General features: G+C 45.0%; 1 protein-coding gene across 1 annotated transcript in view; it reads right to left on the bottom strand.

Annotated features, from left to right (window-relative positions):
• ca10a (carbonic anhydrase Xa) overlaps nucleotides 1-17,755 on the bottom strand; it is a 137,447-nt gene that overhangs the window by 64,535 nt on the left and 55,157 nt on the right. The window contains exon 3 of the mRNA XM_068754580.1: nucleotides 16,974-17,116. Coding sequence (XP_068610681.1) covers nucleotides 16,974-17,116 — 143 coding nt within the window. The remainder of the gene's footprint in view (nucleotides 1-16,973; nucleotides 17,117-17,755) is intronic.

Here is a 17,755-nt window from a genome sequence, read left to right as displayed (position 1 = left end):
AGAAAACAAGAGATTCAGGAATATAGTGCCACTTAAACAATGACATCTGTCAGGCGAGCTGTCATCCCTGATAGGCTGATAATATCTCAGGACATCAAGAGTTTGTCAGATGTTCCACAACAACTACCCCCTGTAGAGTAGAATAGAGTAGAACGTAATAGAACACTACTCCGAGTAGTCTTACAGGAGTTAAACAATAAAATGCATTATGTAGATTTGCCTCACCTAATTCAACCCCAGAGCAGAAATGATACACACAATACTTACCAAACTCCATCAGGAGAAATATATTTATTTTAAGCAGCTCCAATACCTGTCTGGTCCAGATCCACCCCGCCCACGCAAGTTTTACCTTCTACCTAAAATCCATAAACCTCCTGAAAAATGGTCTATTCCCTGCGTGGTTCCATGCGGTCGTTCCATCGTCACTGATTGCGGCGCCGAGTCTTGTAGAGTGGCGGAGTATGTGGATTCTTTTATCAACCCGTTATCCCATCGGCACGGGAGTTATATTAAGGACACGTACCCTTTTGTCCACAAAGTGAGTAAGATTATAGCACCTCCCGAGGCCTTTCTTTTCTCTGTGGACATTAATTCTCTGTATACAGACATAGACACCGCCTTGGGTCTGCAAGCTGTTCGGCACGCCTTCCAGAAGTTCCCGGACCCCGCGCGTCCAGACGGGGCAGTTCTGGATCTGCTGGAGCTGGGCCTCACCGGGAACGACTTTGAATTTAACAACCTGTATTATTTACAGATTCACGGCACGGCCATGGGGAGGAAGTTTGCCCCAGCGTACGCGGACCTGTATATGTGTCTCTGGGAGGAAACTGCGTTTGTAAAATGCAAACATAAACCATCAGGATACTTCAGATATTTAGGTGACCTTTTTGGTATTTGGACATACACACATATAGACTTCACAGACTTCATTCGCACCCTTGACACACATCACCCAGCAATCTCAATTACATACAACACGCACGAACAACACATAGATTTCATGGACACCACAGATTCTTTCACACCAGGAGGGGGGATGCAAATCCCTGTCAACCAGAGTCCACTTCAAGGACAGGGACAGGCATGCCCTCCTCCACAGAACCAGTTTCCATCCCAGACACACATATGCAGGTCTGATCAAATCGCAGCTCATTAGATTCCACAGAATCTGTACCTTCCCGGAGGATGTAGAAGCGGCCACCAGAACCAAGAGGTTATGCCCGGAGATTCCTACGAACAATCAAGTCGCAGGTCAGGGACTTATTCCGGAACGGGAGGGAGGACAATGTGGGGGCGGAGGGGCACCCATAATCCCATTGGTCGCTAGCTATTCCTCGGACCTGGTGAGGCTCAGCACCGGATTTTGGGCCCACTTCCGTGAGACCCAGGAGGGCCACGCGGCCCTGAAGGGATTCAGACTCATTTCGGCCTACAGAAGAAACAAAGATCTAAAGGACATACTTGTCCATGCCTCTCTCTCTCGAGGGGGGGTTCTTATGGGAAGAACAATTCCTCAAAGCATCGAAATTGATCAATAACCAACATTCGGGTCAGGGGGCACCAATTTGGCAGACAATGAACTTACAAAGAACAAATGTTGTGTATGCTATCTCGTGTTCATGCTGCCATCAAATCTATACACAGGGGGAACAAAAAACAGGCTTGTAGACGGACTAAAACAGCACATATCAAATCAGAATAAAGCAAAAAGAAACGCGATTATACTCACATTTTGACATGCAAAGGATCCAAAACCTTTCCATTATGGGCCTGGAATCCAACTCGAACTGGTCCAGGCCCCAGAGACAGAAAGTAGAGAGAAGGTGGATAAATCGTCTTAGCCACTTTTTCTGTTTGTGCTTCTCATACTTGGAATTCCATACCTACGATACGTGAACTCCCGACTCTGACCTCTTTTACCGAACAATTTAAAGCATGGCTATTGGAAGAGCAACATTGTAGCCACACCCATGCCTAAACTGATATATTTGTTTACCGTTGGCTAATTGTTGGGGGACCATCCACAGTTTTTCTGATCATGTCATCATCCTCATTATTATTTTGTACTATTTAGTAGAATTGTTCTACCTGTCCGTGACTGTAGTTTTATTGATTTTGTGGTTTTATGTTGTTGATGTAAAAGGGACTAAAGATGGAAATTAGCCATTGGCTATAATCTTACATACATATAATCTCAATATGTATTGTCCCTGTTTTAAATAAACTCAAACAATGGATCCTCTCGGCTTTAATGAAAGATTTTACAGAAAATAGTACTTAAGATTGTGTTTGTTCCATGTAAGAGTTTATTGAGTTGTTCTCTCTTCGGGGTGAATCTTGTGCATGATTTTATTAACTCATTTTATTAATTATTTCTATTGAGTGACTTTTAATATTAACTGCTTGTGTTTGAAGTTTTAGGTTTTAACAGGGACAGGGTCCTTATTTATTATACAAAGCACTTTACCCTTCCCCTTATGATACTTTGGTTTATAGCACTTAGTTGATTGTTATTATGAATTGCTTGCTTTTGTGTTTTATTTTTATTTCTATTATTATTGTGATTATTATTATGTGGATGGAATAACCACAATCAGAACAGATTAATGTGGGGACCTTTCTTCTTTTCATCTGTCTCTCTTATATTCAAAGATGCAGTGGCTCAGTGGGCTGGGAAGTGAGAAGTCCACCGCTTCCCCGGTTCGAGTCCCAGCTCTGGCGGAACGTGGTGTGTGGGCTGGTGACTGGAGAGGGGCCAGTCTGCCTCCAGAGCACTGCCGAGGAGCAAGGCACCGTCCCCGCTAACGGCTCCAGGTGCCTTCACCCTACTCCCTCTCCGTGTGCTAGGGCCCCTTGATGCATGTATTAGTGTGTGGTTGTTTCAAGGGGCCCGTTGTACTAGGGTGAAAACACAATTTCATTGTGTGTGTCGGTATATGATGATTAATAAAAAGTATTTCATTACTTTCTTAAATCAATGCTGGCCTGGAGAGGACGAGATCTGGAACGTCTTCGTCCAACTACAAGTCCAGTTGGTATTGGTTCTACGCCCTGTCGGTTCCTGCCATTATGGTTTCATTTTCACTTTAATAAACAAAACAGACTTCAGGAAACCGTTTTAATTGTGTCCTAGAAGTAGCTCCTGCGAGGTTCTCCCAGGCTCTTCTCCAAGTCCTGAACCACATTGTGGACCTGCTGCTCCAGCTCCTCGAACTCGTCTGGAACAGGCATCATATCAGTGTTACACTGAAGGTTCTATCTGCGGAGAACAACGTTCTCCTGACCCATCAACCACAGCAATATGGTAAAGGTGGCCTTACCCTCCATCACCTCAGCCAGGAAGGGGACGGTCTCTGGCACTAGAACCACGTAGTTCTCCTTCAGTCCGGATGCCAGCTCCGTAAAAAGGTGACTTTTTTCTCCCCAGCCTCCGTCAAATTAAACGCAGTTGCAAAAAAACACTTTAAAAGCCTACAGGATGCTACAGAACCTCTGACGGTATATCGAGTGATATCTGCTTTTAAACGGAACTAAAATTTGAGTGACTTATTGGTGCATGCCTCCTTGACAACAATAAACATACAAAAACAGCCAAATAATGCACACTTTCGATCCATAATTTACATTGACAACCGGTACACGGACTCAGGGGCTCCTGTTTGGCAGACGTTCCAGCTGGAGTCCTCAAACCTGGTCTATGTAATTGAGTGTAGTTTCTGTAAAGAATTGTACAAAAAACCAACTGAAGGTCTGTCTGCAACAACATCTTTACCATGTGGATCGACAGGATAGAACAACAGAACTTTATGTGCATTTTCATTTACATGGGCGACAGTGTCTGGTGATTGCAGGCCTGGAGTCGGGAACCGCTTGGTCAGCGGCTCAAAGAGTGGCCACAGAAAAACGTTGGATAAGGAAACTACAAACTCAGGCGCCCAACGCTTTGAATGAAGCCGAATGAACGCTGCTACTGTTGTGCTGTGGATGACCGTGTGGAAGGGGCCCAGGATGCCATCGTTGGTAGCCTGGCCCTTATTTCTGGACTTGGTGTGAATGGGATAATGGAGGGTTAAGGGCTATGTCTTGTGAGCCAGTGCACTCGTGCAGGTCCGGCTGGATGACAAAAATGTAAAATAAACAAACTCTTCTAAACCTAACCCTAACCCCTGTGCCCGTGCCTATCCAACATCCCAGGATGTTGGAATTTTCCCCTACCCTAACCCTACCCTTCTATGCCTAAACTTAACCCTTCCCCCGCCCCCTTTTCCTCACCTTACCCGACCCATTCTTTTTTTCTACCCTTAACTCTCTCCATCCCTATTTTAAATTTCATCCCGTTGTCGGCGAACTCCGCCTCCTTCTCTCCTCCCCAATTTAAACCTCCTATTCTTTTAGTTTCCCCATGTTCTCTGAAGAGGTCACAAGTGCTGAAACGTCAGGATTTTTCTTTCCTTATTTTTGAATTTTATTGGTTTTATGGTTTCCGCTTTTTAATGGCCAGAACAGCCGATAATACAGTAATCTCGAGCAAGATTACCTTAATGGGATTGGCATTTAAAATAGTCAATGCAGCTCTGCCCTCAGTCCCCTCGATCCCTGCATACCTGAATAAACACCTCCACAGATTTAGTGACACCCACAGCCACAACACTAGAGGGAGCTCAAGCAACAACCTGATTACCCCCTCCTACAGGACCAACATGGGTAAATCATCTTTTTACAATACTGCCCCCTAAGGGCGGAACTGTTTGACTCCTGCCCTCAAAACATGCACCTCTTTGGCCTCCTTCAAAACGGCCCTAAAAATACACCTTTCAGGGGGACAGAAACGGAGATAGTCATCACGACTCTCTCCGGATAGACACCCCCCCTTTTTTTGTCCACCTACGTTGCACATATTAAGTGTCTTTGTAATTTATTATTTTTATAATTTATTGTTAATTTATTGTTATTTTGCATCAATTGAGCAATTTACTATTGGTTTTATTTGTATTGTTAAATGTCGATGATTTATGTACGAAGGACTTTCAACGGAAACAAGACCGCAAGGGCTTTTTAGAAATACTCCTCTTAGACAGGATGTTTGACTGTATTTGTACTGTAATACATGCTACTGTGTGACTGTACTTGTACTGTAATACATGCTACTGTTTGACTGTACTTGTACTGTAATACATGCTACTGTGTGACTGTACTTGTACTGTAATACATGCTACTGTTTGACTGTACTTGTACTCTAACATTCTATCTCATAAATATATTCATCATCATCATCATCAATCATACTTCAACATACCAAGAACCTGAAGGGGACCAAGATGTACATAAATGAAGACGACACAGATGTCGTGAGGAGGAAGAGGAAAGAACTGATGCCAGACCTGAGAGCCGCCAGAGAAAGAGGAGATATTGCTTATGTACGACATGAAACTGATCATTCGCACTCGCCACAGTGCTTCAAAGTAGACGAGACAACAGCAGCCAGCCAGCCAGCCAGCCAGCCAGCCAGCCAGTCTGGGTAACAACACACACAAGTTCAACGACAGAACACACAACATTCATGCATCCTGAAATTAAGAATGTTCAACAACATGAACATTCATGAACATGAGGATCTGGAAATAAACCCTTTTCATTACACTGACCATCATCCACAGGACATAGAAAATGACATTGATCCAGGAAACAACCTCCTCATTAACATAAATAACAAATGCCACTACTACACAGAAGGACAAGATAAGAGAAGATAAGAAGGGTGGTGGCGTTGCATTGTTTGTGGACAGGAAGATGCTTTTCAAGGCTGATGAAAAACGGTCTGTAGTCGTGGATAATGTTCTTGAATGTAATACGATAGAAATATTATTAGAAAGAAAGAAAAATGTCATTGTGAGCTGCTTATCCAGAACACCAGGTTCAAACATAGACCTGTTCAGGGACTGGATGGAAGAGGATTTTTCCATAAGTCAAAACGTCACGTTTATTTGTGGTGACTTTAACGTTGACTTACTGAACAAAAATGAACATAAAATAACAAATGAATTTATCAACACATTGTACAGTTTAAGTCTGTATCCTAACATCACCAGACCCAGCCGTATTACCTCTCATAGTGCATCGCTCATTGATAATATTTTTACAAATCATATTGACAATAATACAGTGAGTGGATTACTAGTCTGTGATATCAGTGACCACCTGCCAGTCTTCACAATTTACAACAATAGCTATAGAAATATCCAGAATGACAACTAGAGACAGCCATGGTATCAACTGTGTGCAAATAGGAAACAGCTCCTCTACAGTCCACCCAGCAAGGAGCCTCACCAGAACCACATCCTGCTCGGTCATCCAGAAAAGAACAGGAAAAGACCCAACATCCTACTAATAAGACAGAAAACTAATAGACAGAAACCTACTAATAAGACAGAAAAAACCGGACAGTTGGCCACGCCCCGGGTGTATTCTGTTTCGTCTGTTGAGACACAAACAGGGTGTATTCTGTTTCATATGTTGGGACACTCAAAGGGTGTATTCTGTTTCGTCTGTTGAGACACTAACAGGGTGTATTCTGTTTCGTCTGTTGAGACACTAACAGGGTGTATTCTGTTTCATCTGTTGAGACACAAACAGGGTGTATTCTGTTTCATATGTTGGGACACTCAAAGGGTGTATTCTGTTTCGTCTGTTGAGACACTAACAGGGTGTATTCTGTTTCGTCTGTTGAGACACTAACAGGGTGTATTCTGTTTCATCTGTTGAGACACAAACAGGGTGTATTCTGTTTGGTCTGAGACACTAACAGGGTGTATTCTGTTTCGTCTGTTGAGACACTAACAGGGTGTATTCTGTTTCGTCTGTTGAGACAGAAACAGGGTGTATTCTGTTTGGTCTGTTGAGACACTAACAGGGTGTATTCTGTTTCGTCTGTTGAGACACTAACAGGGTGTATTCTGTTTCATCTGTTGAGACACAAACAGGGTGTATTCTGTTTCATCTGTTGAGACACTAACAGGGTGTATTCTGTTTGGTCTGAGACACTAACAGGGTGTATTCTGTTTCGTCTGTTGAGACACTAACAGGGTGTATTCTGTTTGGTCTGAGACACTAACAGGGTGTATTCTGTTTCGTCTGTTGAGACACTAACAGGGTGTATTCTGTTTGGTCTGTTGAGACACTAACAGGGTGTATTCTGTTTCATCTGTTGAGACACAAACAGGGTGTATTCTGTTTGGTCTGTTGAGACACTAACAGGGTGTATTCTGTTTCATCTGTTGAGACACAAACAGGGTGTATTCTGTTTCATATGTTGGGACACTCAAAGGGTGTATTCTGTTTCGTCTGTTGAGACACTAACAGGGTGTATTCTGTTTCATCTGTTGAGACACAAACAGGGTGTATTCTGTTTGGTCTGTTGAGACACTAACAGGGTGTATTCTGTTTCATCTGTTGAGACACAAACAGGGTGTATTCTGTTTCATATGTTGGGACACTCAAAGGGTGTATTCTGTTTCATCTGTTGAGATGCAAACAGGGTGTATTCTGTTTCGTCTGTTGAGACGCAAACAGGGTGTATTCTGTTTCATATGTTGGGACACTCAAAGGGTGTATTCTGTTTCATCTGTTGAGACACTAACAGGGTGTATTCTGTTTCGTCTGTTGAGACACAAACAGGGTGTATTCTGTTTGGTCTGAGACACTAATAGGGTGTATTCTGTTTCATCTGAGACACAAACAGGGTGTATTCTGTTTCGTCTGAGACACTAACAGGGTGTATTCTGTTTCGTCTGTTGAGACACTAACAGGGTGTATTCTGTTTCGTCTGTTGAGACACTAACAGGGTGTATTCTGTTTCGTCTGAGACACTAACAGGGTGTATTCTGTTTCGTCTGTTGAGACACAAACAGGGTGTATTCTGTTTCGTCTGTTGAGACACGAACAGGGTGTATTCTGTTTCGTCTGTTGAGACACTAACGGGGTGTATTCTGTTTCGTCTGTTGAGACACTAACAGGGTGTATTCTGTTTCGTCTGAGACACTAACAGGGTGTATTCTGTTTCGTCTGTTGAGACACTAACGGGGTGTATTCTGTTTCGTCTGAGACACTAACAGGGTGTATTCTGTTTCGTCTGAGACACTAACGGGGTGTATTCTGTTTCGTCTGAGACACTAACAGGGTGTATTCTGTTTCGTCTGTTGAGACACTAACAGGGTCTAATCTGTTTCGTCTGAGACACTAACAGGGTGTATTCTGTTTCGTCTGAGACACTAACAGGGTGTATTCTGTTTGGTCTGTTGAGACACTAACAGGGTGTATTCTGTTTCATCTGTTGAGACACTAACAGGGTGTATTCTGTTTCATCTGAGACACTAACAGGGTGTATTCTGTTTCGTCTGTTGAGACACTAACAGGGTGTATTCTGTTTCGTCTGAGACACTAACAGGGTGTATTCTGTTTCGTCTGTTGAGACACTAACGGGGTGTATTCTGTTTCGTCTGTTGAGACACTAACAGGGTGTATTCTGTTTCGTCTGAGACACTAACGGGGTGTATTCTCTTTGGTCTGTTGAGACACAAACAGGGTGTATTCTGTTTGGTCTGTTGAGACACTAACAGGGTGTATTCTGTTTCGTCTGTTGAGACGCAAACAGGGTGTATTCTGTTTCATATGTTGGGACACTCAAAGGGTGTATTCTGTTTCATCTGTTGAGACGCAAACAGGGTGTATTCTGTTTCGTCTGTTGAGACGCAAACAGGGTGTATTCTGTTTCATATGTTGGGACACTCAAAGGGTGTATTCTGTTTCATCTGTTGAGACGCAAACAGGGTGTATTCTGTTTCGTCTGTTGAGACGCAAACAGGGTGTATTCTGTTTCATATGTTGGGACACTCAAAGGGTGTATTCTGTTTCGTCTGTTGAGACACTAACAGGGTGTATTCTGTTTCATATGTTGAGACGCAAACAGGGTGTATTCTGTTTCATCTGTTGAGACACTAACAGGGTGTATTCTGTTTGGTCTGAGACACTAACAGGGTGTATTCTGTTTCGTCTGTTGAGACACTAACAGGGTGTATTCTGTTTCGTCTGTTGAGACACTAACAGGGTGTATTCTGTTTCATCTGTTGAGACACAAACAGGGTGTATTCTGTTTCATATGTTGGGACACTCAAAGGGTGTATTCTGTTTCATCTGTTGAGACACTAACAGGGTGTATTCTGTTTCGTCTGTTGAGACACAAACAGGGTGTATTCTGTTTGGTCTGAGACACTAACAGGGTGTATTCTGTTTCATCTGAGACACAAACAGGGTGTATTCTGTTTCGTCTGAGACACTAACAGGGTGTATTCTGTTTCGTCTGTTGAGACACTAACAGGGTGTATTCTGTTTCGTCTGTTGAGACACGAACAGGGTGTATTCTGTTTCGTCTGTTGAGACACTAACGGGGTGTATTCTGTTTCGTCTGTTGAGACACTAACAGGGTGTATTCTGTTTCGTCTGAGACACTAACAGGGTGTATTCTGTTTCGTCTGTTGAGACACTAACAGGGTGTATTCTGTTTCGTCTGAGACACTAACGGGGTGTATTCTGTTTCGTCTGTTGAGACACTAACAGGGTGTATTCTGTTTCGTCTGAGACACTAACAGGGTGTATTCTGTTTCGTCTGAGACACTAACAGGGTGTATTCTGTTTGGCCTGTTGAGACACTAACAGGGTGTATTCTGTTTCGTCTGTTGAGACACTAACAGGGTGTATTCTGTTTCGCCTGAGACACTAACAGGGTGTATTCTGTTTCGTCTGTTGAGACACTAACAGGGTGTATTCTGTTTCGTCTGAGACACTAACAGGGTGTATTCTGTTTCGTCTGAGACACTAACGGGGTGTATTCTGTTTCGTCTGTTGAGACACTAACAGGGTGTATTCTGTTTCGTCTGAGACACTAACGGGGTGTATTCTGTTTGGTCTGAGACACTAACGGGGTGTATTCTGTTTGGTCTGTTGAGACACTAACAGGGTGTATTCTGTTTCGTCTGTTGAGACGCAAACAGGGTGTATTCTGTTTCATATGTTGGGACACTCAAAGGGTGTATTCTGTTTCATCTGTTGAGACGCAAACAGGGTGTATTCTGTTTCGTCTGTTGAGACGCAAACAGGGTGTATTCTGTTTCATATGTTGGGACACTCAAAGGGTGTATTCTGTTTCATCTGTTGAGACACTAACAGGGTGTATTCTGTTTCGTCTGTTGAGACACTAACAGGGTGTATTCTGTTTCGTCTGTTGAGACACAAACAGGGTGTATTCTGTTTCGTCTGTTGAGACACAAACAGGGTGTATTCTGTTTGGTCTGAGACACTAACAGGGTGTATTCTGTTTCGTCTGTTGAGACACTAACAGGGTGTATTCTGTTTCGTCTGTTGAGACACTAACAGGGTGTATTCTGTTTCGTCTGAGACACAAACAGGGTGTATTCTGTTTCGTCTGTTGAGACACTAACAGGGTGTATTCTGTTTCGTCTGAGACACTAACAGGGTGTATTCTGTTTCGTCTGTTGAGACACTAACGGGGTGTATTCTGTTTCGTCTGTTGAGACACTAACAGGGTGTATTCTGTTTCGTCTGAGACACTAACGGGGTGTATTCTGTTTGGTCCGTTGAGACACAAACAGGGTGTATTCTGTTTCGTCTGAGACACTAACAGGGTGTATTCTGTTTTGTCTGTTGAGACACTAACAGGGTGTATTCTGTTTCGTCTGTTGAGACACTAACAGGGTGTATTCTGTTTCGTCTGTTGAGACACTAACAGGGTGTATTCTGTTTCGTCTGAGACACTAACGGGGTGTATTCTGTTTGGTCTGTTGAGACACAAACAGGGTGTATTCTGTTTGGTCTGTTGAGACACTAACAGGGTGTATTCTGTTTCGTCTGTTGAGACGCAAACAGGGTGTATTCTGTTTCATATGTTGGGACACTCAAAGGGTGTATTCTGTTTCATCTGTTGAGACGCAAACAGGGTGTATTCTGTTTCGTCTGTTGAGACGCAAACAGGGTGTATTCTGTTTCATATGTTGGGACACTCAAAGGGTGTATTCTGTTTCATCTGTTGAGACGCAAACAGGGTGTATTCTGTTTCGTCTGTTGAGACGCAAACAGGGTGTATTCTGTTTCATATGTTGGGACACTCAAAGGGTGTATTCTGTTTCGTCTGTTGAGACACTAACAGGGTGTATTCTGTTTCATATGTTGAGACGCAAACAGGGTGTATTCTGTTTCATCTGTTGAGACACTAACAGGGTGTATTCTGTTTGGTCTGAGACACTAACAGGGTGTATTCTGTTTCGTCTGTTGAGACACTAACAGGGTGTATTCTGTTTCGTCTGTTGAGACACTAACAGGGTGTATTCTGTTTCATCTGTTGAGACACAAACAGGGTGTATTCTGTTTCATATGTTGGGACACTCAAAGGGTGTATTCTGTTTCATCTGTTGAGACACTAACAGGGTGTATTCTGTTTCGTCTGTTGAGACACAAACAGGGTGTATTCTGTTTGGTCTGAGACACTAACAGGGTGTATTCTGTTTCATCTGAGACACAAACAGGGTGTATTCTGTTTCGTCTGAGACACTAACAGGGTGTATTCTGTTTCGTCTGTTGAGACACTAACAGGGTGTATTCTGTTTCGTCTGTTGAGACACGAACAGGGTGTATTCTGTTTCGTCTGTTGAGACACTAACGGGGTGTATTCTGTTTCGTCTGTTGAGACACTAACAGGGTGTATTCTGTTTCGTCTGAGACACTAACAGGGTGTATTCGGTTTCGTCTGTTGAGACACTAACAGGGTGTATTCTGTTTCGTCTGAGACACTAACGGGGTGTATTCTGTTTCGTCTGTTGAGACACTAACAGGGTGTATTCTGTTTCGTCTGAGACACTAACAGGGTGTATTCTGTTTCGTCTGAGAAGCTAACAGGGTGTATTCTGTTTGGCCTGTTGAGACACTAACAGGGTGTATTCTGTTTCGTCTGTTGAGACACTAACAGGGTGTATTCTGTTTCGTCTGAGACACTAACAGGGTGTATTCTGTTTCGTCTGAGACACTAACGGGGTGTATTCTGTTTCGTCTGTTGAGACACTAACAGGGTGTATTCTGTTTCGTCTGAGACACTAACGGGGTGTATTCTGTTTGGTCTGAGACACTAACGGGGTGTATTCTGTTTGGTCTGTTCAGACGCAAACAGGGTGTATTCTGTTTCATCTGTTGAGACACTAACAGGGTGTATTCTGTTTGGTCTGAGACACTAACAGGGTGTATTCTGTTTCGTCTGTTGAGACACTAACAGGGTGTATTCTGTTTCGTCTGTTGAGACACTAACAGGGTGTATTCTGTTTCATCTGTTGAGACACAAACAGGGTGTATTCTGTTTCATATGTTGGGACACTCAAAGGGTGTATTCTGTTTCATCTGTTGAGACACTAACAGGGTGTATTCTGTTTCGTCTGTTGAGACACAAACAGGGTGTATTCTGTTTGGTCTGAGACACTAACAGGGTGTATTCTGTTTCATCTGAGACACAAACAGGGTGTATTCTGTTTCGTCTGAGACACTAACAGGGTGTATTCTGTTTCGTCTGTTGAGACACTAACAGGGTGTATTCTGTTTCGTCTGTTGAGACACGAACAGGGTGTATTCTGTTTCGTCTGTTGAGACACTAACGGGGTGTATTCTGTTTCGTCTGTTGAGACACTAACAGGGTGTATTCTGTTTCGTCTGAGACACTAACAGGGTGTATTCTGTTTCGTCTGTTGAGACACTAACAGGGTGTATTCTGTTTCGTCTGAGACACTAACGGGGTGTATTCTGTTTCGTCTGTTGAGACACTAACAGGGTGTATTCTGTTTCGTCTGAGACACTAACAGGGTGTATTCTGTTTCGTCTGAGACACTAACAGGGTGTATTCTGTTTGGCCTGTTGAGACACTAACAGGGTGTATTCTGTTTCGTCTGTTGAGACACTAACAGGGTGTATTCTGTTTCGCCTGAGACACTAACAGGGTGTATTCTGTTTCGTCTGTTGAGACACTAACAGGGTGTATTCTGTTTCGTCTGAGACACTAACAGGGTGTATTCTGTTTCGTCTGAGACACTAACGGGGTGTATTCTGTTTCGTCTGTTGAGACACTAACAGGGTGTATTCTGTTTCGTCTGAGACACTAACGGGGTGTATTCTGTTTGGTCTGAGACACTAACGGGGTGTATTCTGTTTGGTCTGTTGAGACACAAACAGGGTGTATTCTGTTTGGTCTGTTGAGACACTAACGGGGTGTATTCTGTTTGGTCTGTTGAGACACAAACAGGGTGTATTCTGTTTCGTCTGTTGAGACGCAAACAGGGTGTATTCTGTTTCATATGTTGGGACACTCAAAGGGTGTATTCTGTTTCATCTGTTGAGACACTAACAGGGTGTATTCTGTTTCGTCTGTTGAGACACTAACAGGGTGTATTCTGTTTCGTCTGTTGAGACACAAACAGGGTGTATTCTGTTTCGTCTGTTGAGACACAAACAGGGTGTATTCTGTTTGGTCTGAGACACTAACAGGGTGTATTCTGTTTCGTCTGTTGAGACACTAACAGGGTGTATTCTGTTTCGTCTGTTGAGACACTAACAGGGTGTATTCTGTTTCGTCTGAGACACTAACAGGGTGTATTCTGTTTCGTCTGTTGAGACACTAACGGGGTGTATTCTGTTTCGTCTGAGACACTAACAGGGTGTATTCTGTTTGGTCTGTTGAGACACAAACAGGGTGTATTCTGTTTGGTCTGTTGAGACAGAGTCGTAACGAGTGGAGCTACTGCAGCTCCACTTGAACGATTCTAAAACGAAAAGGAGAAATGATTTGCAGACTAAGAAATGTAACCAAATAAATGACGACTTCATGCACCACGATGAGGCGCCACTGCCACACAGGTGTGTTAGAATAATTATTTCATTACCCTCGCCGAAGAGGAGGCAAGGGTAATGCAATTGGGTGCGTTTGTTTGTTTGTCTGTTTGTTTGTCTGTCTGTCTGTCTGTCTGTCCGAGCGCATAACTCAAAAACTAGTAACCCAATCGACTCGAAATCTTTACACAAGCAAGTTTCTGTCCGTGGCTCGGTCCTCCCCGAGAATGGCGTTGATCCGGATCTGGATCCAGATTCTAGAGTAATTTTTACATCTGGAATTGTGCCTCTGCTGTAAACTGCCACTTTAAGAGGGAGGGAAACGAATGGCATGATGGGAAAAAGAGTCCAGAAGGAGTCTTGTAGTACGTTCCGGAGCAGCAAGCTAGAGCAGGTTTGGCCCCTCTGATCCAGCTTGGCCAGCGACCTGATGACGGAATAAGCGGTTGACCAATAGATCCAGGAGCCACCGCCTGGCTCGTATCACAACCTCTGCAGCGAAGCAGAAGAGCCGCACCGGCCTCGCTGTGAGCTTCACACACCTGCTATCAAAGCCAACACATGAAAGCCATGGCCACAAAGAGCTTCACTGACTGGCTGGCAGCGTGTCTGACTGAGATCTGATTGGCTGTCAGCCTGGCTAGCTGGGCAAACCCAAGGAAATGGATGTCTTCAGAGTGCAGAGGACAGCTGCTGTCCAACGTCTGCTGTCTGCCCTGCAATCACACAGATTCAGAACTGCCTGTGGACACGCACACACGCACGCACGCACACACACTCACTCATACACACGCACACCAATTATTGATAGGGTTGATTGAGTGATTGACTGAAGCAGGAGCGTCATGTAGAAAAGCAGAAAATCCCCTCTGGTCTTCAAGAGGCTCACAAAATAACATTTGGATCTTGTTAAGCAACCAAAAGATGATTCAAAGCTTTAAAAGCTTCACTCAGAGCACACAAACTCAGAGCACAATTTACTGAGATGCCTTTTGATGAACACAACGCTCGTCTCACTTCAAAGACCGAGAACAACAAGGAAGCGCTGAATCCCGGAATGGACAAAAGACTTCAGAGTGCGGCGGAATCAAGCAGCGAAAAGCTCTATTCCTGTTTCACAAGCGCTGCTCGATTCACCGGGGAAAGACGACTCACCTTCTCTACTGAAGTAATTAAATTCATTAAACCCGTTTGGAGTAATTGCAGCTCGTCCATGGAAGACTAAACAATCCATTTCAAGAGGATTCTGGATAACTGTGATTCCTTCCACCCATTGCTCACAGGCTCTGCTGTCTGCTCGTCTTTAATTACAATTTCTCTTTGGAGGTCAATGAAATTAACTATTCATTAGCAGCACGGCAGAGCTATTAATGGAGGGCTTAGTCTTCTTCATGCTGCAGGGGGATTAGGCTGAGGTTCATCCTTCCATTCGCTTTCCTCTTGGGTGAAAGGTGGAGCAGCCCCCCCGTCTCCACAGCAGCCAGAGACAGGGCGGCGATGAATGAGCGCTGACAAGCCGAGGCCGGCTCCGTGTTCATCGGCTGACAGCTCAGGTGCTCAGAGAGACGGAGACACAACAGATTACATCAGGCCGTAGCAACGGGGGGGGGGTGGAGGATGAGAGGAAGCAGGGGGGGGCATAAAGCACCAGACATGGATTGTCGATCTGAACTGGATGGAGGAGAAAGTTGGTTTTGTAGAGGATGTGTGTGTGTGCGTGTAGGTGTGTGTGTAGGTGTGTGTAGGTGTGTGTGTGTGTGTGTGTGGCTGGTGGTTCTGTGACCTGAGCAGGTGAGTAAGGTATGGCGTACTTTACATGTACATCCACATTAGTACACACTTTTGGTCTTCTGGTGAATCAATCAGCTGATTCATCCAGAAAAGAGTCTATAAACTCCTGATCAGGTGACCCGATCATCCCTAACGGCCAGTCAGGCGATGCTTTTTGGATATTTTAACCAGTAGAAGTAATACTAATTCTGACTTTAATGACTTTAAGTTATCCATAAGTGCAACGACTCTAGTGTCCCGACTAGTTGCTGCCAAACGGGCCACCGGTTGGAGTAACGTTAAACTGCATCACAGGGAATACGTGAGAAACAGTGTTATTAGAGCAGCTCAGTCTGCCTTTCTCTGGTCAGAAAGAGACACTGTATGTGCTACGGTTGTCTTGTGGCAAGTTCCACTGATGAGTTATTGAGCCCAGATGTTCAAATCTATGAATATCTGCTCAGCCTGCCATGAAAGGAAGCTCAGCGGGTTAAACAGGTTTGGTTTTATAACCAGAGAGAGGACAGAACAATTCAATTCAAAGTGCTGAAGTGAAAGGACCAATAAAACATCCTCGTCCATAAAACCACAGATAATCACAAGTGCTATGCTATGCTATGCTATGCTATGCTATGCTATCCTAAACAGTGGAAGGAGGACAAGGCGACGTCGATGGATGTTTGGCTGCAGAACCGACTGAATGAGCCTCGCCGCTCGTCTCTGAGGGACGGCCGTGCGCAGGACACGATGACGCCCGCCGCTCGCCGAGTGGAGCCCCCCCCCCCCCCCCCCCTTCCTGAATTGTCCACTCATTTCTACTTGAAGTGAAAATTACAGTGAGCAAATGTGCGAGGGCTGTTCTAATCACGGTTTCCGTGCCACTTCTATCCTCTGTGGGCCGAACGCATTGATCTGATAGGATCTGATCTGACGCCGGTCTGAGGAGCAGCTATTTCTGGATCTAGGTCGTGAGCAGCGCTTCCTAAAAGGCTAAACCCGAACTCGCTGCTGGCACGAAAACCTAAACTAATCACGATGTCAATCTCACCACGCAACGGCAATCTGTGCATCCGCGAAGCCCTCGGCATTATGCAAAGGCGGATCTTAGACCAGGACACAATACATTTAGAGATGTATCGACGGTATTTCATCCGCAGCAAGGGTTCCTCGGATAAATGGCTGATTGATCACAGTGTCACAAATAACCAGTTCCAGAGCGTCCACAGAGCGTCTGTGGGGCTCGCGGGGAGCAGCGGGTCGGTCCTTACCTTGCGTCCGCCTGTGTTCAGCCTTATGGGCGTGAGGAACGGGTCAAAGATCATGTGGCTGGTCTCGATGTTGACTGGCGACTGCCTCTTCCCCACAGAGCACAGGTTCCAGGCCGAGTTCACCAGCCCCCAGAAGGACGGCACTGCAACACAAGGACAGGACAGATGTTCAGAGCAGCAAACATCTGCATCCTGAGGTGGCGCTGCTCACAGCAGCAAACATCTGCATCCTGAGAGGCGGCGCTGCTCACAGCAGCAAACATCTGCATCCTGAGGTGGCGCTGCTCACAGCAGCAAACATCTGCATCCTGAGGTGGCGCTGCTCAGAGCAGCAAACATCTGCATCCTGAGGCGGCGCTGCTCAGAGCAGCAAACATCTGCATCCTGAGGCGGCGCTGCTCACAGCAGCAAACATCTGCATCCTGAGGCGGCGCTGCTCACAGCAGCAAACATCTGCATCCTGAGGCGGCGCTGCTCACAGCAGCAAACATCTGCATCCTGAGGTGGCGCTGCTCAGAGCAGCAAACATCTGCATCCTGAGGTGGCGCTGCTCAGAGCAGCAAACATCTGCATCCTGAGGTGGCGCTGCTCACAGCAGCAAACATCTGCATCCTGAGGCGGCGCTGCTCAGAGCAGCAAACATCTGCATCCTGAGGCGGCGCTGCTCACAGCAGCAAACATCTGCATCCTGAGGCGGCGCTGCTCACAGCAGCAAACATCTGCATCCTGAGGCGGCGCTGCTCACAGCAGCAAACATCTGCATCCTGAGGTGGCGCTGCTCA

Source organism: Brachionichthys hirsutus, chromosome 21 (assembly GCF_040956055.1).
Source record: "Brachionichthys hirsutus isolate HB-005 chromosome 21, CSIRO-AGI_Bhir_v1, whole genome shotgun sequence".
NCBI lineage: Eukaryota > Metazoa > Chordata > Actinopteri > Lophiiformes > Brachionichthyidae > Brachionichthys > Brachionichthys hirsutus.
This window is presented reverse-complemented; position numbering and strand designations above follow the sequence as displayed.